Genomic DNA, 25,963 nt, shown 5'->3' with positions numbered 1-25,963 from the left:
TATAGTCCATAATAACATAACCAGATATATATAGAGAAAATCACAGCTAAAATGCAAAAAGGGGGATTTTCACATAACATTCATACTAACCAAAAATGCAAGTAGCACAACAAACCACCATACACTGAATTCATATTATTTTGTTTGCACTGAATGTAGCTTTGTTGGAAGTTGAAAAAGAGTATGATCCACAAAGGTCATTACTGCTAAGACAAAACCAGTCTCCCCCCACCCTAACACCACCAGAGGAAACAGGCACCAAGAAACTCCAGCTCTATCTGGAAGTGCAACAGTACACATCACATCTGCTGGCATATCATCAAAGCTTGGACAGAATCTACTACTAACCTTTGTAGCTAAAAATTCTTCAAGTAAGTCCAACTTCAAGTAAGCCTACTGGCACAACCTTTCAGCTATTCATTTAATTCTGAATAGTTATGTTCACTAGACTATGCATTTTCTTACAGGTCTCTGTCCAAATGCTATCAATAAAATAAGCAAATAAGAACTAAAAACTCCCTTGCCACAGAAATTGTTTCAAACAATTTTTAACACACATAGTAATACATACTAATATATGTATTGTAAATTGTGTGAAGAGATCCAGTATAATGACTCTCTGAAGTATTGATGAGGGACTCATCAACGCACAGTAAATTCAGTCTTTCTAAAAACAAGCAATTACACAATTTCTGAGATAACCAACTCATTCCTACAAAAAAAATCACTTTATATCAGTGTTTCTCAACCAGTGGTACGAGTACCACCAGTGGTACTTGAGGAGGTATCTGGTGGTACTCGCAGAACCCCTACACACTGGCCATCTAGCAGTGAAACCAGGATCTGCGACACAACAAACAGTGGTAGGAGGCTCCAAAGCATGCATTTCCATACTCCCATCCACCCTGAGCCTCTTACTAGCGCTTGTTATGTCACATCTTACCTCCAACCCAGAAATAACTGGCAATGATGTCATCACCAGTTACTTCTGGTGGTACTTCGAATAGGTGGACCATGGCAGAGGACATACATTGAGAAATTGCTTTATATAATTTAAGACCTAAAATTTACTAAATTCAACAAACAATTTTAAAACGAACTAATTCTTTCAGATTTTGAAAATATTTGTCATCAAAAATCCTGTGCTAGCTTTGTCCTTAGCAAAGTTATTACAGAGAGATACTACTGCAGTTGGAATTTTTGATCCTATTACATGATAAGCAATAGGGACTATTTTCTTCATAAAACCACTGCAGCACTGTTTGTTTGATTGGTTTCTACATTTGGATTAGATAGTCTGCAGAAGAAAATATACTCAGTGGATACATTGAAGCACAAAGGGGAAATGATTATTTGATGTAGCCCTTAATTATTAATATGACTATTCAGTGACAATCACATGCAACTGCATAAAAGAAACTCTAAAACAAAAAGCAGAAAACGTGAGGGTGCAATCCTAACTTGTGCTGGAGCAGGTTGGCCAGCACAAGTTTGGGGCCAGAATCGGCATAACGCAAGTCAAAGTGAAAACTCTCCCCTTACCCTGTGTTGCACTGCACTGGCCCCAATGGGTCTACTCGGATCTGCGCTACCTCAGGAGGCGGTGCAAATCCAAGTAGAACGGAGCAGTCAGAGGCTGCTCTGCGTCGCTTGGGAATGGGATCAGGATCCGGCATAACCACTCATCCCCAGGAACGCCCGCCCTCCCCCTGCCCCAAAACGCCTCCCTATGTTGAAAAACCCCTCCCTGGCATGACTGGAGCTTAGCGTTCTGTGGGGGAGCCTGCTATCTTCATCTCCCCTAAACATCGTGCAGGCCAGTTACGTCTGCCCGGAAATCCAGGTGCAGAGCTTGCTGGGGGAACAGAATGTGGAAGCAACTAGATGGCAAAAAGTCTGGAGGAGATCGGAGGCACCAGGCTCCCCCATGGAACAGTAAGCTCCATTCATGCGAGGGAGGGGTTTTCATGCGTGCCACATTTGGCCTGCGGGCCAGGGTTTGGCACCTGCCGTTTTAGAATTTGTCTACCCTCAGCTGTGCTACAGCGTTTCCAACGCTTGTTCAAAAATTTCTGGTTAGCCACAGAGTTAAAGTTCATGTGTGAGATTTTCCAGTGCCTTAGCATAATCTGCTGGCAGACTGAATGATCAAATGAAAAGCATTAACCTTTTCCCCTGCCAAATTCCATTCTCCTTACTCTTTTTTCTTGTTCGTTTCATTTTGTTATTCCCTTTATCTTTCCTTTTCTTTTAATAAATCTTTTAGTTTTCTTTTAATAAATCTTTTACAGTTTAATCTTGAGCCTGCCTAGTCACTGGCATTGGGATACAATGGGCCCTCCTTATCTGTGGTGTTGGCACCTGCACATTTGAATATCCAAGGATGTCAAGCCTGCAGATGAAGGGCTTCAGAGGACCTCCCAGGCACAACTGAGAAGTACTTTTTCAGGAGTATCCAAGAGGCCTTCTAAGGTGTGGGGAGATCGTGTACAACCTCCCCATGCCAGAAGGCCTCTCGATGCTTCTAACAGGAACCATCCTGAAATTCAATAATGTGGGCAATGCTAATAAAAATGAACTTTTAGCCATCATCATTGAATAACTTGCTAGAAGCGGTAGTAGAAACTTGGCTATAAGCAGCACTGTCAAATTATTTCTACTTTAGTCAGCCCTAGTTATGGCTGTTGAATCAAAACTGGATTACAGATGTAACAGACTATTGAACTGCGTTATTATGAATCTTTGGTAACACAGTTCTCTTCTGCTGGATGACAATGCTCAGGGGACCAGAATGCTATATTTCAGTGAATGCTCATGTGGCCTTGGTTCTAAGGATGGGTCACTGAGTTTAATTAGCTTCTTCACTTGAAGCAAGTCAGCTTCAAAAGTCCAGTCTTCCTTGCCTGAATTATCCTTTTGTTCGTTTTCTTTTTGCCTATTTGGGAACTTATTATTCTATAGGCTTTTCCTTTACATGCATGTTCCAAGAAGAAATGCTATCCCGCAGGGATAGGAAAACCCAGCGTGGCTTGACTTGAGTTGAGTCACCACCTGCCACAACTCAACTTGTAAAAGAGTCCAAACGGGGGCACTTTCCGTGTCTCTGAGTCACCTCTTAGTGACTCTAATCGACTTGAATCGTGTTGCCCCCCACCTTTAAAAAGTCTGCTGTGGAAAAAACAGGGCTGCTGCCGGAGAGTGTGTGTGTTGGAGTTCTCTTTACTCACTGCCCTTCTGCTCCCTTCCATCTGTAAACAGGGCAGGAGGGGGTGGGAGGGACTAAGTGAGAGCTGGGACAGAAGCGATGAGAGGGAGGAAGGTCACAAGCAGCAGCTGGGAGGCTTACCAGGACAACCCAATCCTTTGCAGCCCTACTCAGAAGTCGTCCCACTGAAGCTGGTCATTCAGTGAGGCTCCTCCTCCTGCCAATGGAAATATGAGAACGCCCATCCTCTGTCCAATGATCATCTATTCCTTTCTTCCTATCAGACATGAGAAAAGAGAGCCTAGTCCCACCTCCCCCCTCCCGCTCACATTAACCCTTCCCTGTCTCCTAGCTGGAACTCCCTGCTGCTTACCTATTAGAATGCTTGCCCCATGAGGTTTTCCATGCCGCAGAAACAGTAAGCAAGCACCCCCAGATACAGGCAGACTCGAGTCAGCATGTATGGGGACAAGTGCTGAGTCGGGGGAGCCCTGACTCTTTTTCAGAGTCTTTCACAAGAGCGATTCATGAGTCGCAGTCACCCAAAATCATGCATTTTTGTGACTTGAGTTCAAGTCACTGACTTGAGTTCCCAACACTGCTATCCTCAACTGCCTTTGTATCTTGGGAAGAAGTCTGAGCTTACTAACTTCACAACGTGGTTTCTTTAGCTTTTCATCTTTATCATGAGTCACAGAAAGGCGAAATTGTTTACTACCAATATGTGCAGTAAGTAATCCTGAGATACCTTTTCCAAAACTCATACCTTTACTTCTATTGCACTGAAAGGTAGTTATTTTTGTCTATCACTATGTTCTCACTTGAACCATATTTTATAGCCCAATCCTATGCACATTTACTCCAAAATTAGTTCTATCGCGTTACATGGAATTTATTGCTAGGAAGGGGTGTTTTAGGATTGCACTCAATACAATCTTATGCATGCCTACTCAGAATCGAGTTCCACTGTGTAGAGGATTTCACCCATAGTATTCTTTTGGGTCTGTTATATACTTTGCTTTTATACTTTGCTTTATGAGAGGCGTGTCTACTAATGTTTGATCAAAAAATATTAAACTGCTTTCACATAAATTTTATATATATTTTAACTATAAAATTTTAACTATATTTTATAAATATACAACTCTTTTGAAAATTGTACTTTTACGTATTTAGGAGATGACACAGTATTGGAATCCCTAACATCTATCATTTGTAGCATTAACGCTATATATCTTTTAGCACTTATGTCTTTTAATCACTGACCATTTTTCATTTTATGTGACTTTAGAGCAGTTTTCCTCAAACTGTGGGTTAGGACTCACTAGATGGGCTGCAAGCCAATTTCAGGTGGGTCCCCATTCATTTCAATATGTTATTTTTAATATATTAGACTTGATGCTACCGTTGTATGTGACTGCATTTGGTTAAATGTTACAGACCTGTACTTTTAACAAGCTGCTACATATTTTCTGTTAACAATGATAGTAAATGGGACTTACTCCTAGATAAGTTTGGGTAGGATTGCAGCCTAGGATTGTCAAAAATTTTCCTGCTTGATGATGTCACTTCTGGTCATGACATCACTTCTGGTGGGTCCTGACAGATTTTCATTCTAAAAAGTGGGTCCTGGTGCTAAATGTGTGAGAACCACTGCTTTAGAGGAATATGATACACTTTAATTGAATTTCTTATCCATTCTGCATAATGTTTTATAGATAAGGTCCAGTCAAGATAATTAAGCTGATTTTTTTGTGTGTGTGAGACTAAGGGCACAATCCTAACCCACTTTCCAGCACCAATATAAGGGCAATACAGCTCCATTCAACAAACATTCACTTACTTTAAGGAGGCCTCCATGAGTGCCACCCAACTGTAGGATGCAGCACAAGTTGCACTGGCACAGCTATGCCAGTGCTGGAAAGTAGGTTAAGATTTGGGCCTAATGGATATAATTTTAGTAATCTATTAGGTTTTCACCTTTAATGATTATCTTATTACCCTTCTCCAAGATAAATCAGCAATATTCATCATGTCAAATACTATATAAAGTAGATGCTCAGGTGTTATCTGCTTTTTCTTATTCTTCTGTGCAAAACTAACATTTTTCTTAAACATAACTTTGAACCGATTCTAACTTACTACCAATTGACATTGATACTGACAACTCTAGTCACAGAAGAAGCCTGTGTCCTATTTCTGGGGAGCCTCCTTTCCTTCTGCTACTCCCAACCCCTAGGAGAGACTTTTCAGCAGAGCAGGATGGAGTGAGGATGATCCTTTGCATAATCTTTTATTCTGCTTATGCAAATTAGGATATACCATAATGTGAAATTATTAACAGAATGTATTCAAGTGCAATGCAGTCCTTATTTAATGCACTCTCAATAACTCTTTGAGATAACTGTTCATCCCATTTGTAAGGACAGGAAACCGGGACTGCAGTAAATTGTCTTCACTGAAATGCACGTGGTAATCCTATGTAATGTCTGAGAAGAGAGCAGAAACCAGGTTTGCCATGTCCATTACTTGATCATACAACATTCTACCTATTGTATACCTTTGCACATTTTCACATTAATGATGACATCATAAACATACTTCAGTCCTGCAGTTTCTGAACAAGCTTCAAGGCAGTGCACATATACAGCACTGCAGTAGTGTGAACAGGATATGATCGTAACGTGTGATGATCTTCCTTCTCTGGAAATGGGCGCAGTTGGGCCATCAGCTGAAGCAATGCAAAGCACCCTGGCTGCAGATGGCCAGAATAATTTAGGAGCAGTGCTGGGTATGAAACTAAACATTTGGGCAGCAGTGTGTGGATACATATGGTACACTTAAAAACAAGTATGTGATTAAGTGGAATCATTATAATTATTTTCAAGTATATCACATCTTTCAACATACTTGGAAGCCAGAGCGGCTTTGGCATAACAGCATCAGCACAAGTAATTTTCCCTGACCTCAATGAGCCTGAGCCTCCCTGAGGCTCCTCAATGAAGCCTCCTGAAAAACCATTTCTGATGTTCAAGGAATCTTCAACAGTTATGTGAAATGCTGTGTGGGGGGGAATTCTCAGAAACAAGCCATAGGCAACTTCTGGAAGCAGACCTCCACTTGCAGAAAGTGTCTCCATCAACAGTTTCTAAGGATTCCCCACCTCCACCGCATAATCCATACGGCTGCTAAGGGCCCCTTGACCATTTGGATTAGCTTTTCATGGGGATACAGTAAAAAGGAGGGATCAAGAAAAATTAATTCTGCGAGTACACCTGTGCTAACAGTGCTCTTGATGTTATACTTAGTTTTGACAGCTCACCTGGTGAATATACCATCCACAGTGCCAATTCTTACTTCTTCAGCTGGTACATAGGAACCAATTTGTGCCATAACAGTGATCAAAGCAACTTGCTTTATATAGGAACTCTTTCCACCCATGTTAGGGCCAGTAATTATCATTACCCTTTGACCATCTGTCTGAAAAAAAGAAAATGGTAATTAAAATACTTGTAAGAAATTGATGGCTGATTTTATATTACATAGCTTTGGTAAACTGCCCTGCCTGCCTGGGAGGGAGATGCTTCCGAGATGCCAGAGACAGAGCCACTGAGGAACCACTGGTCATTTTTTTGGAACAGCTATATGATTTTCTGATCTATTACTGATTCCTTATACTTACCGATAAGCATGTATCATTTGGAACATACTGCTCTTGCTCTCCCAACAACACATCAATTACGGGGTGCTTCCCATTTTTTATCATAATCTCTGACCTCTCATCTGTTATGACTGGTCTGAAAAAAATATGTTATAGTACATTGTTAACAGAGTATGGAATGAGTAGTCTAAAATTAGATTTCTATCTTCTCCAGACAGAAACAAGTCAGGGCACATTCTAAATGCAGTGCTACTCCACCAGCTCTATCTGGAAGCCACACAGTCTAATCTTGTGGATATTTTTTGTGTCTTCAAATATGACAATCACTTGACTGACAATACGTTTTTTTGTAGTTCGTTAAACAAACAAAGCTGACCTTGATATTCTACCATTGTTCAGAAAGTCATTACCTGCAATAGTCTCCTTGTTTAGCAACTTCGGCCAAGGAAAAGATGCAGTCCACGGTTGCTAGGTGACCAATAGCTTTGGAGACAGAGTGATAACATTCACAAAAACAACTACATATGGGTAAGTAGGGAGGAAAAGAAGATAAATGAAAAATTAATTAATGAACGAAAAATTAATATATGCATTATCCAGTGTGGCCACTAGTTCTTTTTTTAAACCAGGTTCCTATATATTTTTAATTAAGCAAAAATTAATTAGATCGCATAGGAAGGGCATGCCAACTGGGCATAATGAAAGGGTAAAACACCTCTCTGATTTAGCAAATCTTATTTACTAAAGTTATTTATTTTTAGCCTGCTGTTGACAAATGTAGAACTGTTGTGTTTTTTGTATTTTTCAGTGATATGTTTACTGTGTTATGTTTATACATGTTTTGTATTAGTTGCCTTTTTTTAAACAGAAAAGTGGAACAACAACAACAACAACAACAACAACAGTATTTATATACTGCTTTTCAACTAAAGTTCACAAAGCGGTTTACAGAGAAAAAAATCAAATAACTAAATGGCTCCCTGTCCCAAAGGGGCTCACAATCTAAAAAGATGCAAAAGAACACCAGCAGGCAGCCACTAGAAAAGACACTGCTGGGGTGAGGTAGGCTAGTTACTTTCCACCTGCTAAAAAGAGGAGCACCCATTTGAAAGAGAATATAAATCCTTAGAATATAAATCCTTAGACTGTATAAATAAGTAGTTATAAGCTATTTCAGTTATAAGTTACTGCAGCATAATATTAAATAATATAAATATCAGAATATAAACATCTTTTCTTTCTTACAGAACTACTGACCTTCCAATGAATGTCCATGATTTAGTTTTCCTTACAGACCATGCACTGATATTTGTAATATTACTCCTTCATGCCTGCATCCCCGTGCAGTTTCCTTCCTCAGAAATGCATTTCCACCTGATTGCAGACATCTTACTCTGGTTCTCCATTCAAGTAAAGCAAATTCTTCATTCTGGCTTTTATAGATTGACCCTCCCTACTTTGTACTTTCATTTCAGACCTTAGGTGTCTGGTTTTCTTTTTCAGATAGTCAGTAAAGACTGTTTTTGTTTTTAATTTTTGTACAGCACCTAGCAATTCTAGGCACTTTAAAAATTAATTATGCTTCCATGAAAGTGAGGTGAAAGCTTTAAGAAGAAACACTTTAAGGGTAATTTAATTCATATATTCAATTCTTTTCCATGTACCCTACTAATTCATATATCGATTGAAGTTCTTCTACTGAGGAGGAGACTGAATTGTACTCCAGCTGCATACAAGAATCAGGATTTCAACTCATTCAAGTCCCTTTGCAAGGCAATTTAAAAACAGCCTTGCTGACCTTTGTAATGCACACAGAGGCAATCAGTCTCTCTCCTGGAAATAATGAAGGAGGTGATAATGACTTGCATTCTTTCACATGCTCAGGGGAAAGGGAGGGTTCTAAGTGCCTGGAGAGAGAATGATTGAAGTATTGTCAGACAAAAATTTAAAGGACCCTTCTCATCAGTTGAGATAGAAAAATCCATGGATAATTAGATTATACCTGTAATCACTTGCATGACTGTCTCTCTACTACAGTAAGAAAAGCAGTTTTTTAAACTGTGATTTTAAAGGGATGCATTTTACCCCTTCTCCAGGGATCAACACATTCCTTCTCATTTGCAGTGCCAATCGTGTTGAGTAAAATCAGTGTATAAAAAATGCAAGTATAACAAGGTTGTACCTAACTTCTGCCTACATAAATACCTCTGAAAATCTAGGTCAGTGCTTCCCAAACTGGTGGGTCACCAAGGAACTCGCCAGCCAAGGATGCACTGAGCTCTGGTCCCTTAAGGGGTAGGGGTAGGAGGATTGCAGCAACACAGTCCCCAGGATCTGCAACTGCCAGGGAAAAGAGAGGGGGTTGCTGGCTTTCCTGAAGCCAGCAACGGGCTCCAAGGGGATTTGGGGAGCCCCATAGACAAGTCCACAGGGCTCCTCAAGCCTCAAAAATAATAAAAATTGTGATTGGAAGCCTATCTCTGGCTTCAAGTAAGCCAGAAAACCCCTCTCTTTTCCCTGCAGCTGCATGATCCTAGGGCATCTGTGCAATTCTGGTGATCACATTGCTGCAATCTCCCTGCCCCCACAAAGATTTAAGTGGTTCTCCTAAGGAAGACTTTGGAACCACTGTTCTATGTTCTTGGGAAAGACTTGATATTTAGAGATCATCAGCCACCACCAGGTGGATTATGATTAACCATCGTCACCAGCATCATCATAATACTGTAAGAATAATACTTTTAAAAGATAACAAGATATGAAGTATGACTAAATCAGGTTAGACAAAATACTCAGTTTCAATGCAACCAACAAGAATTTTACAAAAGTCCATTCTCACTGGGGAATGCAGAGTAACCCAAGCACTCTCAGATAAAAAGATAACTATCACTCTCTGGCAAAGTCTGTGTGACAATCCCAAAAAGTATGAAACACAAGCAACCTGGATTAAGGGCATTCAGAGTGAATTGGAGCCCAGTGTGATGCCAGACCTGATAATCACTGCAAAAGACATCACCAAATGAGCAAAGAGATCTAGTTAGCCCAGGAAAAGATGAGGCACACAAATTTTGGCTTAAAAATCTAATCAGCTTGCACCCAAGGTTAGTGCAGCAATTAGACAGCATGCTGAAAAAAACACAAAATTTATGATTGGATGACAACTGGAAGAACAGTGCTAATAACAAAAGACGAAAAGACAACTGCAAACAACTACAGGCCAATTGCATGCTTGACAACAATGTTCAGATTGTTCACCAGAGTAACTGCAAACAAAATTCAAAAACATTTAAATACCAACAATCTGCTACCCAAAGAACAAAAGAGAAATTGCCTAAACTCATGTGGAAAAAGGATCAATTGCTGATTGACAAAGTATTGAACAATTGCAAGCACAGAAAAACAAACTTGCATGTGACATGGACTGATAAGAAGATAAGATTGATAAGAAGGTCTTTGACTCCTTGCCAGGCATATAGATTGAAAAAACATTGGAAATATTCAAAATAAGTAGCAATATCAGAAATTTTTTACAGGTGGGGTCTTGGTATTTGCGAGGGATCTGTTCTTGGACCCCTCGCTGATACTGAAAATCGTGGATAATCAAATCCGTGATTTTCTACCCCTTTCTTCCACTGAAGGGGATTGGAACGCAACTGAAGGGTTTTCTGAAGCCCAAAGGGGCAGCGTGCATCTGCCTGCTGCCTCCGTGGACTTCACAATGACCCATAGAGGCAAAAGAACACCACTGAGGTTTCCAGAGGGAAACCAGAAGTGACATTTTTATGCCTTTTAAGGCACTCTGAGGTCTGGGAAAGACCTCTGGGGGCATTTTAAGACATTCTTAAGAATTCTTAGAATGCCTTACATGGCCAAAAAAAAAAAAAAATCACTTCCAGTTTTTCTTGGAAAACTGGAAGTGATGTTTTTTCACTTCTACTGCCCATTCTGAAGCCCATAGAGGCAGTGGGCAGACATGCACTGTCTGAGCCAGATCCATGGATGAAAAATCCATGGATAAACAGGCTCCACCTGTATTAGTGGCAATGGAAAAATGGAAGACAATATTGACAGTAAATGGAGAGGAACTCGGTCCAGTAAACATCAAGTGTGTGATATTCCAGGGAGACTCACTTTCACTTCTCCTGTTGAACTGATACCACTAACAGCAATACTAAACAACACAAACTGTGGTTATGAAATATCAAAAGGAGCTGAAAGAATCTCACACTTGCTGTATATGAATGATTTGAAATTACATGGAAAAACAAGCAGAAATCAAATCACTACTAAATACAGTTCAAATATTCAGCAAGATAGTGATGGACTTTGGAATGGACAAAAGTGCAAATTCCAATCCAAATATCTGGTGGGCCATGACAATAACATTGATAACAATACTGATACAATAGCAGCAGCAGCATTGCTTGGAACAGCAAGAATCCCATGATGATATCTCTGTGATTCCCAGGATCTTGTCTGAATTGCAGACTATAACCAGTCCAGCAGAGGCTGTGATGACGTAATATCATAATAATAAATATAAAGCCGTTTATATTTAAAACATACTTTATGGTTTATTTCAATAGTAAAAGACATATTTATAAACTCACTCTAAAAAGTTTAGCCATTCAGTACTGCAGTCAAGGACTAGCTGCTCACGCAGCTGATTCAGTTGTCTGTAATTTTCTACAATAAAAGGAGTGTGGAAACGGCTCACAGCTTTTGTGCTAGAAGAGAAAATAAAATAGGAAATCAAGGTTATGAAGCAATCAGTCATGCAGCAATGCATAAAATCAGACTGGTTTGTTCTTAGAACTGGTTCACACATATTTATCTCACATAGAGTTACTTTGATACAGAAAAAGAGTATGCTTCATATCATTTGAAGGTCAATGCATTGATCTTGATGAGACAGCCATTACTTGTATTTGATTACCAGTGTACCTGCAGCAAATAAGGGTTAGCACCAGGCAGTGGGGTTCCCTGAGGCAAGGACCCATGCTGGAGAAGTTGTCTTGAGTGCTCCCTAAGGCATCTGGTGGACCACTCTGAGACAGAAGCTGGACTAGATGTGCCCTCGGCCTGATCCAGCAAGGCTTTTCTTGTGTTTGGAGGGGAACAACACTGAGGAAAGCAACAACCCTCCTGTCAGTTGAGAATAGCAATAAGAGGAATGGTTGGGCATTCCTTAGTGGCATGGAGCAAAAAGAGAGCCTAATTGCCTCTCCCTTTAGATTAAAGATATTACAAAATATTAAAAACAAATCAACAAATCAGTCAGTAATAGCACAGTATCTGCCAACACTGGAAAGAAATGGAAGTGCATTACCCCTCAGTGGAAGAGTATAGATCAGTGGTTCCCAATCTGTGCAACGTGATGCAATGGAACATCTCCAGGCATTTGCCAGGCATTGTGGGCTCCCTGCTGCCTGGCAGCAAGACCACGTTGCAAGCCTCTCAGACAGTAGCAGAAGGCTCAACATGGTGGACAGAGGTACAGGGCACAAAATCTGTACGCTGTGCAAAGCCCTCGGTCCTGACCTGACCCTCTTACTGCTATTTGGAAGCTTGCATTAGGCCTCTGAAGACAGAAGTGATTGGCAGTAACATGACCATATGACAAGTTTTGCAACGTCACTCACTTCTGGGTTCTGAGGGCATCGCAGCAGCGGTAAGTTTGGGAACAGCTGGTATTGATTGTATCTATTTACAATATTTTTATCCCACCTTTCTCCCCAAAGGGACCCAAAGTGGGCACTTGATATTTCTTCATGGATCTCTCTGGATCTGCAGGCACTTGAACTGTAGCCTGAGTAGAGGAAGAGGAGAGGAAGAGAAAAATACTGGAAAGAAAAGAGAGTGATCTGATAGCTAACCTGGGTGCTACCTGATAAAGCTATTCTTAGAAGTAATGGGAGAGCTTGATGTAGCACCAGCAAATAACTAACAGCACAATTCTGACAGTCCCTTGTGCTGGTCCAGGACAGTTGCAAATGTGCCGTAAAGCACAACTGCACCTCCTTGTAAGTCTTCTAGGCTGGCACGCGGAGGCACGCTGGCCTGCGGAGGCTGACTTAAGCCTCCACACTGACAGAGGCACCGACCCTTGTGTCAGCTGAGCTTGACCGATGCAAGGCTCTGGGGTGGGTGGGGAGGAGGCGGAGAGGAGGTGCTCTAGTGTGGGGGAAGGGCAGGCAGGCGAGGGGGGAGCAGGAGGCAGGGCTGGGACCTGGCAGTTATGCCAGATTCCAACTCCGTTCCCTGAGCAGCACAGAGCAGCTTCAAGCTGCTCAGCTCTCCTTGCATCACCTCAGGAGGTGGCACAAGTCTGAGGAGACCCATTGGGACCAGGGTGACTTACCTGGAGGTAAGGGGAAGAGTTTCCCCTTACCTCTGGCTGAGCCACTTTGGGCACTTATCCTGCACTGGATACAGTGCAAGCCTCTTGGCTTGCCTATTCCAGCGCAAGATAGGATTGCGCCCGAAATAGTCTACGAGCAACAGCAGCAACCACTGTCAACAGATGAATCAATAGCAACATGGGTGAACAGTACCAGAAGAAACTTTTTATAGACAAAATCCTCATAGGACAAATCAAAGGTTATTTGGGGGAGGGGGTGGGGAGTCATCAGGACCATTCTTTTGGAGATGGTTGTCCTCTATTGATTAGCACTCCAAGGATGGTGTGGCAAGGGATTCTTTTAGTGCTTAGGAGGCCTGTACCAAAATTAGTATACAACCCATGATTGAATTTGCAGTGATGGAAAGTGATGCAAGTCAAGGTTGAAGCACTTCTTTTGTGATTGGTAATATTCCTGGTTATATCAAAGTCAAGAAGCTCCAGAATGTGGCCTTGTGTACAAGTCTGAATTTGCTGATCCAGCAAGGTGGAACTGGTTGGGGAATTTTCCAAAGATACAACTTCTCACAAGCCACCCAGCTTGCCTGGCATGCATTCAGCACCGTGTACACATAATGTATCATACTGACTCGCAGGACCTGCTCATCAAGGAGCGTGAGGACATGTGGAGAGGGGAGAGGAAGAAAAAGAGAGCCTGCACTCATGCTGCTTCCAATCCAAACAGCTGATCATGCCAATAATACTGCAACATTTGGCATTTGCAGAGTCACTGGGCTGCTCTAAGAGTTCTTTTTGCCTATTTACTTACACATATTCTCCACATGCAAAGCAAGTACATAAAGGGCACTGAAGCAAACAGAAAAGTATGTTCTGTACATCAAGCAGATGGATTGTGTCTTATGATTCACATGGTGGTTATTTGATTGGGGTTCTATCATTCTGGTCGACTTTTGATTTAAACAAGTGTTCATACAAACCAGATTAACAGCCCAATCCTACCATTTCCTCCCCTTGCAGGTACAGCCATGCCAAAAAGGCATATGTAGTGTCTAATTAGAAGGTTTCCCAAGGAAAAAGGGATATAAATCCCCTTACCCTTCCATAAGTCTCTGGCTCTGCAATGGGTCTCCCCAGACTGTACCAGCAATTTCACTGGTGCAAGTTTCAAAGGGACAAAGGAGACAGAGAAGTTGCTTCTGGAGGAGATACAATCCAATGCACGCCACTGCTGCTGAATCCACCCCTCCCTCAGTTTCTCCACCGTGTTCCTCCTCCACCCAGTTTCATCCCACCCACCCCCAGTCCACCCCACACCTCCTGCTGCCTCCACTGGCTTACCTGCTCCAGTGGTGGCCAGTAGTTCGTCAACGTTAGTGGGAAGGCTCTGGTCTTCCCACCAGCGCTCAGGCTGAGCACTACTCTGTGCGCTGCTGAAGCATGCTTTACGGTTGTTTTTCAGCAGCCAGCAATAGTAGAACATGCATTCTGTCAGCAGGACAGCCCAACTCTATTGGGCTGCCCATTTTGCATTTTCTTAAAAATGTATTACTAAGTTCTTTCATATGCAGCATATAATCATTACTACACTGTGCAGCCTTTAGAGCAGCCATTTTCAACCACTGTGCCGTGGCACACTGGTGTGCCGTGAGTGGTCCACAGGTGTACCACAGGAATTTGGGGGAAGGTCATTTATTAATAGGGCCAATCGGAGATGTGAGTCCCCACTGGCAGCATGGTGTGCCTTGTCAATTGTCAAAAACCTGGTGGTGTGCCTTGACCATTTTAATGCCTTGTCAGTGCGCAGTGAGATGGAAAAGATTGAAAATCACTGCTCTAGAGAAACAGCATTTATTCAAAATAGTGCTTTTTCAGGCAAGTAGAAAGATCTATTAACAAAAATAATTATAGAAACTGTCCAAATATAGACATCATATCCATAGAGGGGTAAATAGCCTTGAATGAATTTAGAGGAGCATTCACAGTTTTTCTTCCTCTGGAGACAGCACCTCTAGATTCTGCTTATAGTAATAAATGTGATTACATAATGCAGACATGAAAAGTATTGCAGGTATACACATACAATATTATAGCACCTAAAACATAATAATTAAGCAAAGAAAACTGAAAACGTATTCATAGTTCTCAAAGTTACAGAAAAAATTATACTGTCACACCAAACATTTATTCAAACGTTTGACTTCCAAGCATTTTCCAATCTTTTCCTCACCAAAGTAGTATTTTTCTGGAAGTGATTTGCTTCCTAGATTACAGTAATAAAAATAAATGGTAATCACATAGAGCAGTGTTTCTCAAACTGTGGGTCAGGATCCACTAGGTGGGTCGCAAGCCAATTTCAGGTGGATTCCCATTCATTTCAATATTTTAGACTTGATGGTCTAAAATGCAGTCATATGGTATGTGATTGCATTTGGGGAAAATGTTACAGATATGTACTTTTAAGAGGCTACTATGAATATGACAGTAAATGGGACTTACTCCTGGCAAGTGTGGGTAGGACTGCAGCCTAGGATTGTTAAAAATTTTCCTGCCTGATGATGTTACTTCCGGTCATGACAGCATTTCTGGTGGGTCCTGACAGATTCACACTCCAAAAAGTTTGATGTTAAAAGTTTGAGAACCACTGACATAGAGCATATTATCTTTACGTACCTGCTAACTTTTATCCAGTCAGATGGTATGCTAGATATATGTGTGTTCTTGACTTCAATCTGAAACTAAAATTATAGAACTAAATGTCAGGGAGTAGCTGTGTTAGTTTGTTGCTGCAAAAACTATAATTTTGGAGCAATTTCAAGATTTACTATGGCATAAGTTTCCATAGGTCAGGCAGGGCCCATTTTATCAGGCACATTTAGCTTAACAAAGCATATGCCTCAATCATTTTTTAGTCTTTAAGGTGCCAAAATACTCTCTGTTGTTTTTACAGCATGCCATATTTTGCAATACAATAGCCACTAAAATGCCAGTACAATACAGTTAGGAAACTTGAATGATGAATACACATGTAACCACAAGATTAAACCACAAGATTAGATTGAGCCCTGATGAAATCTCCCCCATTTAATCAAAGAAGCACATATTTTATGATGCAAGGGTTGCATCTAGCCTATCAAGACTTAAAGCCCGATCCTATCCTTTCCCCTGCCATAGTAGGCAGCCATGGCAAAATGGGCTCTGCTGCATGCTATTGGGGGAGGGGTCCAATTGGGACGATTGGAAGGGGAAAAGAAAAACATTTTCCCTTACCCTTCCGTAAGCCCTGTGATCACTAATGGGTCTCCTTGGACCTGTGCCACCCCTTTAGTTGGTGTAAGTCTGATGAGACAAAAGAGGCATGTCAACTGCCTCCAGAGGGGATAGTATCTGGTGCAAGTTGCTCATGCTGGTGCCATCCTGTCCTCCCTCCAACATGCCCACATTCCATCTACCCCATCTGCCCCATTCCACCAACCCAGTTGACGAGTCAGTGGGGCTTCTCTTTGCCACCACTGTATGTGGGGTCCTCCCTACCATCAGTGGTCCAAAAAGCAGGTGGCTAGCTACGCACGCTTCTAGACTGGCATTTATGACACCGTAAAGGGCATACATCCACAGTGCTATGGCCACATAGGATTGGGCCATGACACACATAACAAAGCAATCTGATTTTCCAAGATTCTCATGCTCTATGTTCCTAAATGTGGGGGGGGGGGGAGTGAAACATTATTTAGATGCATCCTGCTGGCCATCCTTCCCTACCTCTATTACACACTCACAGAATTACCCTGAAGTTTTGAATTTGGTATCTGGCAGAGAATTCGTTACCTTAAAATCTATTCTTTATCTCTTTAAAGAAAGCATGCTCATAATATAAGTAACATCTTTTGCCAAGTAAATCCCTCTATATTTGATGGATGACTTGATGGATGAGGATTTTAACAAAAAATATGTCTCCGTCTGTTTCTCAGTTTGGTTAAAATTTAAAAAAAAAGAATGGGACAAAAAAACTGGATTGAAATGATCCAATTTTGCCTTCTAATCAATTGGAAGATGCTAATGAGTAGACTCCACCATTTTATAAATATCTGCAGTTACATGACTATCTTAAATGAACTAATCAGATAGACCGGGAGCTTTACAAGGTTGTTAACATCATTCAAAAAATGAACCAGCTGCAAGACTAAACATGTTTTGCTATCAGTTATCAGATGGTATTGCATCACATTAGATACAAGGCTAACATAGGAGTAAATGGTTTGTGCCACTAGGTTTTAGTGTTGCTGTATAAGATCGGAGTAATATTTGGTTTAGAATTGCTAAAAGTAAGTTCATTTAGTTATAAAAGAACGTTGTTAAAAGTTTATGACCTTTTCTTTTAACCTATCACACCTAAGATTTCCAAAAATTTACAAAATGTAGTAATGCTTGCTGGAAATTAATTAATTAATTTATTAGTAGAATTTATAGCCCGCTTTTCCACTCCAGAAAGCAGCACTCAAGATGGCTAAAATGAAATGCAGTCAAACACATTAGCTTTTTCACTGCTGGTGGTTCTGAGAAAAAAAATACTACAATTTTGGAAGTACTTCTAATGTATTGACTTTCATCTTAATCTGTGTTGTTTCTCTTAACGCAAATGCAAAGTAAAGTTCCTAACTCAAAGAAATTTTTGCTATTCCTCATGATAATAGCATCTAGAATTATTACCGCTAAGTACTGGAAGCTAGCAACCATCCCAAAACAGAAGCCAGTCACCACAACCTATCCAGCTTGAATGCCAGCAGCCAGGGAAGCAATACTAGGGTAAACCAAACAGAACAGAGTTCCAGTTAACAATCATTATTGAGCTAACATTCCCACAGCAGTAACCAGGAATGAGGAACACAGCAACAGCTGCCACCACCAACCATTGGGAAACATTCCCATGATATCGCTCACACACACATATGATAGGGATGCCACAGTATCTTCTACTGCAGGCATTACTGGACAGACAGCAAGAAGCAGAGAACTATTAGGAATCCCAGCACTCAGGATTTAAGACCCTTTATGCCACCCACACAAACACACACTTCCAAGAAATACATTTTTGACTGCAGCAGACCACAGGAAGGAAAATACTCCTCTTGGGGGAGGACAGACATAAAATAAACACAAGCCTCCCCAGAGGGAGAGTTCACCAGCTGAAAGGAACCTTTTGCCAGGGAAGGCACTAGGATGAGCCACAAGGAAAGCCTTGACAGCACTCAAGCAAGCCAGGATGCTGGTATTGAGTATAGAGCTCAATACACTGAATAGAGACTCAGGCTGGGAGCCAGACAAGACCACCTGAACCAGACAGGAGGCTTGCTATAACCAACACCACACTCACCTTTTGCATCACTGGTCAGAGACTCCTATGGCAGGGACAAAATGTGGAGGCATATCTGGAATCTATGCTGGTTAGTTTACTAAGCTGCTCTCTAATTACACAACCACAAAGACAAGCAAGGAGCACTTTGTGAGGAATTTAGCACCCCACAGAACCACAAACAGGTACAGCTATGACCAGATGTGCATTGAAGATATGTGTAACATGCATAAGGGGGACATCTATTTTGTGTGAAGGGACAATGTGCAATGGCTCATGAAATGGCATGCAAGTGGTGGAAAGTGTTGTTAAAGGCACAACAATAGATATCTTACGATGGATGTAACAGTCACTCATGCAACTAGGCCCTAAACATTAGTGGTTTCTAGACAGAAAGAGAAATTCCTAATGAGGGTGTAATGGCACAAAGGAAGGGGAAAGCAGAACATAGGGAAATCATGAGGGCTATGGGAGGAATAGGAGCCGAAGAATTGGGGAGGTTATGGTAGCAAAGAGGGAGAGAAGAAAGAGGTGAAAGAAAAGTAGAGGATGTATCAAAATTCCAGGCATGCCACGAAACTGTGGCTAAATCTTTGCTCTCTGTTTGATAAGGTTTGAGACCCAGATAAGGTTTGAGACCCAGGGCAGGCTGTGAATGCACTTCACTCAACTGTGGTGGAAGACGCCTGAAGATGGGTGGGAAACACCTGCCTCTCTCACCCTCCAATTACTTCGAACCAATGCCCCAAAGCCTTTGGGAAAGGTATCGGTTGTGGAGATCTTCCTTTTTCTTCAAGTTCTTGATAGATTGGTTATTGAGTTCAAAGAACTCATACTACATCGCACCATATGAAAGGATAGGTTAAAATCAGTGATTCTTCACAAACAAAATGTTAAGAGTCAAACGCTACTAATATCAGAACAATTTATGCAATGAACAAAGATGCCTCAGTATTTAAACACTTCTGTTGAGCAACAGAATACAATGGATTAAAAGCAAGTAAACATTTATGTTACCTCTTGTCCAGATACTGTTACATATTCCACAGAAGGATTACTTAACATTTTTCTTATATCCTGAAGGTGTAGTTGCATCTGGCAGATTACTTTCTGAATATCATCCTTTCTGTTCCTTATTAATGGAAAGCCTTCCAGATCCTTGAACAGCTGGGTTTTGTCTCCAGTTCTAATTATAGATAATCCAAATTGTTGTTGTTGTTGTTGTTATAAGATTCTAAATCAATCTCCTTCAATAATTCCATAATTTTCATCAACATCTTAAATGTAATTTTTAGAAGTAAAAAAATGAATTGATTTGTGGATAAATATACATCATGTCTTATTCTTATAGGCCTGCTCAGTTCAGAAAACTCTGCTGTGCTTAAAGAAAACTTCGGTTGTTGCTTCTACAGAAATTGGGGATTTCAATATCACTCGTACAATCGACCTTTCAAATTGGAGGACACACAGTGCCTCTAACAAAGCAAACAAGCCCTTCTTTAGGCAAGACTGCTTTCTGGCTCCAACAAGACCAAATCATGAACAATTTCATGGCAGCAAAAGTTTTCATAAGAATGGTGCTAAAAAGTGAGTTTTCCATGTTTGTTGCAGAGTTAACAGACATTTTATTCTACACCCATTTTTCTTACTCACTTCTCCTCAGGGTCAAGCCCTTAACCATTTTGGGTTACAAAAGCCCTTTTGGATTACAAAACCACCCCATGAGAGCAGATGTCTGGATTTTCCTGATTCAGTCTGAAGGTTAAAGAAAGAACACATCACCATTCTTGTATAATACCAAGCAATTAATCATGCACTCACTTACTTCGCAGCTTCTTCATTAAGTATGCTTAAATAATTTTTTGTTGAATTGAGCAATTCAGGAATTTCCAAAAGGCTTTGCTGTAGTAAGGGTGACTGCACCTGAGTACGTATAGCTGGAATTAGTGCTGTGATTGCTGCTTCCAACTGAGAGAGCGTGCTAACTACCAGATAGAACTCCTGAACTGAACACTGAAATGACAAACAATTGTAGCTTCAGGGCTTCTTTATCATTAACATTCATAATTATTTCTTAAAATATTATTGAAGTCAGATCAATTTGAGGAAAACATACATTTCCATCTCTCTGGAATACCAACCACAACTGTAATCAGAATGCACTTACCACATTTACAGCATCAGTTTTTCCTGTTTATGTGAAAGTGAATTCTGATCACCCAATGCAGAGAGAAGTATGTCTGTGTGTGTCATTTCCATTAACATGCTTTAACATGTGCTTTTCACTGACATCTTAACACTCTGACTGTCAGAGTAACTGTCAGAGTAACTTTTTGACCTAGACCAGTGGTACTCAAACCTTTTCGGCCAGTGGCTCCCTTGACCCCCGTGGCAGTTGGCCATGACTCCCCATCATGTTCCTGAGGGCTCCTATACTAGGAGACGCACAGCTCAAGCCTATGCATGTCTACTCAGAAGTAAGTCCCATTAGAGTCAATGGGGCTTACTCCCAGGAAAGTGTGGATAGGACTGGGCTGGCAATCACTTCATCAATGGCTGATAAGTATTCCCTTCAAATAGCAAGATTCATCACTTTAAAAATACAGCCTTTCCTCTTCAGTCAAACAACAAGATTAATAAATCACTTTAAAAACAGTACCCTTTTCTTGCTCCTGGCCAAGTAAAGTGTGTGCTTGTCTCTCCCCTCCCCCTTTGCCAACTGCATGGAAACAACTTTAAGACCCCCTGGTGACTGGCAAAATAGGAAGCGTTTTATTTGGGGAGGGGTAGGAAAGCGGGAAGATTTGGAGATTGAGTGGAAGAGGGAGGGGTTGAAAAGAGAGATTTCACTTTGATGAGAAGGGATCCCAGGTTGGGAACTAGGAACCAATCAGGCAAGAATCAGCGAAGGTTAAGGACTGCAAGCTGAGCAAGCTTTGGAAACAACATGCAGTGAACATAAAAAGAGGGAGAAGAGGGCGGGCGACAGCAGCCACTCTTGAAGTCCCTCTTGGAGCAACTCCTGTTTCTTCGGCTTTAAAAAAAAGCACAGACGATGGGCTCCTATTCTGCCCAGGGGTGTGACTGTATTGCTGCAAGAGGACATCCTGCGCCTCCCCTTTGAGTTCCTGGCACCTCCCTAAAGAGCCATACCTCACAGTTTGAATAACACTGACCTAGACCTTTTGATTCAACATTTTTGAAAAACATTTGAAAAATTTACTATCCATTTTGTAATATAATGTATAAAGAACACTGTATGTCAGCTCTGTGATATGAAGTAGAATTAATTCAAGTATCACATTTTTTGTTTTTAGAAACGCATAACCCCTTTCTTGGATGTTTGTCAATTCTGAAAATATATTAATATAGAAGCAACAACATAATCAAGGAACATCTCTTGGAGCAGGGATGCCAAGTTACAGTTTTTGAGTGATTGTACATCCACAAACTTTGAAAAGCATTGCTTGTGCAAAAAAAAAAAATCACTACCTGTCGTGAATTTTCAGATTGGTGCAGGTTTCAAATATAAACAACAATAAATTTAAGAATAGATTTTATGATGATTTACTAGACTACTGAAGGAAAATACATGATAAAATTATACGAGCAAAGTGATATTTCTCTTGAAATATCATCAGCTAACATGAACTGCTTCACACTTAGGGACTTCACTAGCAACCCAGTCCTACCTAACTCCCCTTGTGCCAACGAAGGCTGTGTTGCATCCTGTGGGGGAGTTTCGAGCCACAGAGTCATCCTTGAGGTAAGAAAACATTTGTTCCCTTCCCCAGGGGTAAGTCCTCACTGCCCTGATGGTCTGCTCAGTCTTGGGTCAGACTTGCATGCAAGCGGACTCAGGTAGGTGGACTGAAGCTGGGAAAGAAAGCAGGACATCAGTGGCACCACTGCTGACAATACCACCCCCCTTCCTGGCCTCAACACATCCCCTTCCCCGCTCCAATCTCCGCCATGTTCCTCCTGTCCCCTGCACCAACTTACTGGCACCAGGGCTCCTGCAGTAGTTACTGTCATGTGGGCATGGGTGCAGTCACTAGCCTTTAGTGGTGGTGTCCAGGCTGCACTCTATGGTATGTCCCTGTTCGGGACAATCATAAAGCACTCTGCATCATTGGAACATGTGTTTGACAATGCAGTAATAGGATTGGACTGCAAGAATATTACTCCATAGCTTGAAATGTTAGGCCACTAAGGAGGGCTTGATAAAATTCACAAGTTCCACCATACAATTTCCCCCAAATTCTAGCCAAATAATATGTATGCCATAGCTTTCTAAAAGCAGCTAAGAGACTGTCACAGAAGCTAAGGGGGTTGGGTCCCCCTCCGATCTCTCTGCAATTTGAGCACTGTCTACTACCTAATCATTAAGGTTAAAAAGCATCTTGCTTAAAAGCCAAACACCAAAAGAAATTCATTTTTTCCTTAAGACCCAATCCTATTAGGCTTCTGTGCTGCCGGAATGCACATTCTGTGCTGCCGGAATGCAGCATGGTTTACAGTCACAAACATGACTGGCCATTCTGTGCAGCCGGGCTGCAACAGTGCACCACCAGACACTAGATAGGCTCTGGCACCAGTAAATCAGAGCGGGGGTGGGTGGAGAGGGAAGGAGGAGGAACAGGGCAGACACCAAGGTGGGAAGGTGATGTGTCAAGGATGGGAAGAAGAAGGTAGCAGCAGCAGCTCCACCGATATCCTAACCCCCTTCCCGGTCTCAATCCCTGAACCTGGATCCACTCAGACTTGTGCGCAAAATAATTGGCACAGATCCAAATAGGCCCATCGGGACAGCAGAGGTTTGACCTGGGCAAGGAAACAAATGTTTCATTACCTTAGGGAGGTCTCTGGACCCAAAACTCCCTTGTGGGATGCAGCACATGCCCTTTTAGCGCTGCTGCATTAGTGCCAGGGGAGTTAGGTAGGACTGGGCTGCCCATCACATAAACAAACATCTTCAGGAGTGTTGACAACTTCTTCTCTTTTAGCTTACTTATTATCTCCAAGTACGGTCTTGACCAAATTGAATTTTAATAAAATGTTGCCTGTGAATGTTGTTATTTACATATGACAGCATATTATTTAATTGTTTGCAGTTCAATTATTTACCTTTTTGTGATAAATACTACAGATTCCTTTCTCGACATCTGGCATCTTATATAGGAGATTCTTAATTTGACCGAAGACACTTGACTCTGACAGGAGAATCTCAGAAACAGCATCAAGTCGGGAATTAATTTCACTGAAAATAAATAAATGATAGTAATGTACTAAAGCTCCAGCATTTTGTCAGAAATTTTGGATCTCTCTCAAACACTTACTGGGATGGGTGGAAAGAAAAGAGTACAGCACAATCTTCTACATGTCTACTCAGAAGTCAGCCTCATCAAGCTTAGTGGGTCATACTCCCAAGGTAAGCATGTATGAGATTGCAGCCAGAGTGTATTAAAAAAGAAAAATGCACTCAAAATTGTTCTTAAAATATCTTAAAATCACCACCATGTCTCCAAAGAACAGAATTAACAGTTAATGATATTATTCTTCTAATATTTCCTTGTTGCTCTTTTTTAAACAGTATAGTCCTGCGGTTCCCAAGCTGTGGGTCTCACCAGTGGGGGATGATCCAATTTTTGTTGGGTTGTGAAACTGCTAGCCTAATCTGCCCTATGCGCATCAAGGATTTAACAAGATGAAAAGGGGGAGGGAAGCACTGCTGCCCAATCACTATTATAGCCACACTCCTTGGCATTAATAAATCAGGCAGCCACCTCTAGGGCCTCTAAAAGGTCTAATGCTGCTTGAACTGCTTTATAAATGTCTCAGTTCTAACCCCTGACACCAGCACTAACGCAGCCACACTAAAAAGACATGAGCTGCATCCTATGGTGGGGCAAGGCAAATGGGAGGTACGTAAAAATATGCTTACTTCAATATAAGCCTTTGTGGTCTGCAGTACACTTCTTCATATGTCTGATAAAGCAGACTGTAGCTCATAAGATTACGCTGAAATAAAGTGTGTAACCTTTAAGTTGCTACTTTATTGTTTTTGTTGCAATGGAGAAGCACTGCTAACTCCAGAAGTTGTTTACTTTTCTAAACTGGCACTCAAATTCTTTTCTTCTTCTCAGTGCCACTCATCAGAAAGCTAACAGATTCATATGGAGAATCTGTCCTTCCTTTCGATTTGAGATGCTTCAAATATGTACTCCCCCATGAACTTTGACCCTTCTTTGCTAAAATAAGGCCTGTTTTGGTGCTTAGGATGGTTTTAATACTTGAGACACTGCTACTTTTTATGTTTTAATTGCCAGTTTTTGTACATCAGCTTTTTTAAAATTTTATTATTTCTGCTTGTACACTGTCCTGATATGTTTGGATGAAGGAAGTAAAGGTGGGGCCTTGGTATCTGTAAGGGATCCATTCTCAGACCCCCCCCCCCATGGATATCAAAATTCATGGATAACGAAATACGCAGATCCCTTTGGAGGGTTCAGGTTGGGTCAAATCTGGCTCAATGCAGGTCTGGGAGCTTGCGTTGAGCCAGATCCGCAGATATAAAATCTGCAGATAAATAGGCTCCACTTGTATAGACATTTGTTAAATAAATAAAACAAACATGAGAAGCTCTAAAAATACAGTAATAGTTATAAATTGTTTTGTAGCTGTGATTTATCTATTTTGTTTATACATGCATACAGTACCAATCTGAACCAGAACGTAAACATACAATGACAGACTACAGATGCAACATTTCTGTCTTGGAAGGTTAATCTGCACTTTAATCATTTCCACATATGGCTGTGCTACTGTAGCTCCAAGTAATCTAACACAAAAGAAGCATCCATACACTTTGCCTGCTGTAATCCCCAATATTAAAAAAGGGGGTCAGCAGAACATCATCCAGTAAAGTGACCTATTTTTTCACCTCACTATCACAAAGTACATTTTTAAATACTGTCCCAAGAATCATAAAATATAATGCTATAGAGGATTATCTTCAGTTTACGTATGGAACCAACATGCAAGACAAATGGCAGTTTTAAATGTTTTTGCCACTCCCAAAGTCAACTGCAAATATAGTACAGCAAGTTTACTTAGTAAATATGGGGAAAAACAGATTAACAATTCAGATGTGTACCATTTTAATTTTATGCTGGTCTTATATAAAATTATCCAAGTATTGTTATGAATATAATAAAACTCCACATTATAAATGAAACTAAATTATGCTGCAAGTTTATTTTAAACACAGGGACTCTTAACCAGAGGTATCCTTACCTCTTGGGGTATGGGAACCAAACGATGGGGGTATGAGTCTCGATCTTGGAACAATTTTTGAAAAACTGTTCGATTATGAACCATCACCAT

At 41.1% G+C, this 25,963-nt stretch overlaps 1 protein-coding gene across 1 annotated transcript in view; it reads right to left on the bottom strand.

Moving 5' to 3' along the window:
* MSH3 (mutS homolog 3) overlaps positions 1-25,963 on the bottom strand; it is a 78,308-nt gene that overhangs the window by 7,647 nt on the left and 44,698 nt on the right. Inside the window, exons 13-20 of the mRNA XM_066614409.1 lie at positions 23,705-23,837; positions 20,403-20,590; positions 19,595-19,763; positions 15,898-15,962; positions 11,477-11,593; positions 7,277-7,384; positions 6,888-7,002; positions 6,528-6,685 (exon numbers count right to left, since the gene is read on the bottom strand). Of these exons, the coding sequence (XP_066470506.1) occupies positions 6,528-6,685; positions 6,888-7,002; positions 7,277-7,384; positions 11,477-11,593; positions 15,898-15,962; positions 19,595-19,763; positions 20,403-20,590; positions 23,705-23,837 (1,053 nt within the window). The remainder of the gene's footprint in view (positions 1-6,527; positions 6,686-6,887; positions 7,003-7,276; positions 7,385-11,476; positions 11,594-15,897; positions 15,963-19,594; positions 19,764-20,402; positions 20,591-23,704; positions 23,838-25,963) is intronic.

The sequence above is a fragment of the Tiliqua scincoides genome, chromosome 2 (genome assembly GCF_035046505.1).
Source record: "Tiliqua scincoides isolate rTilSci1 chromosome 2, rTilSci1.hap2, whole genome shotgun sequence".
Classification (NCBI taxonomy): domain Eukaryota; kingdom Metazoa; phylum Chordata; class Lepidosauria; order Squamata; family Scincidae; genus Tiliqua; species Tiliqua scincoides.
This window is presented reverse-complemented; position numbering and strand designations above follow the sequence as displayed.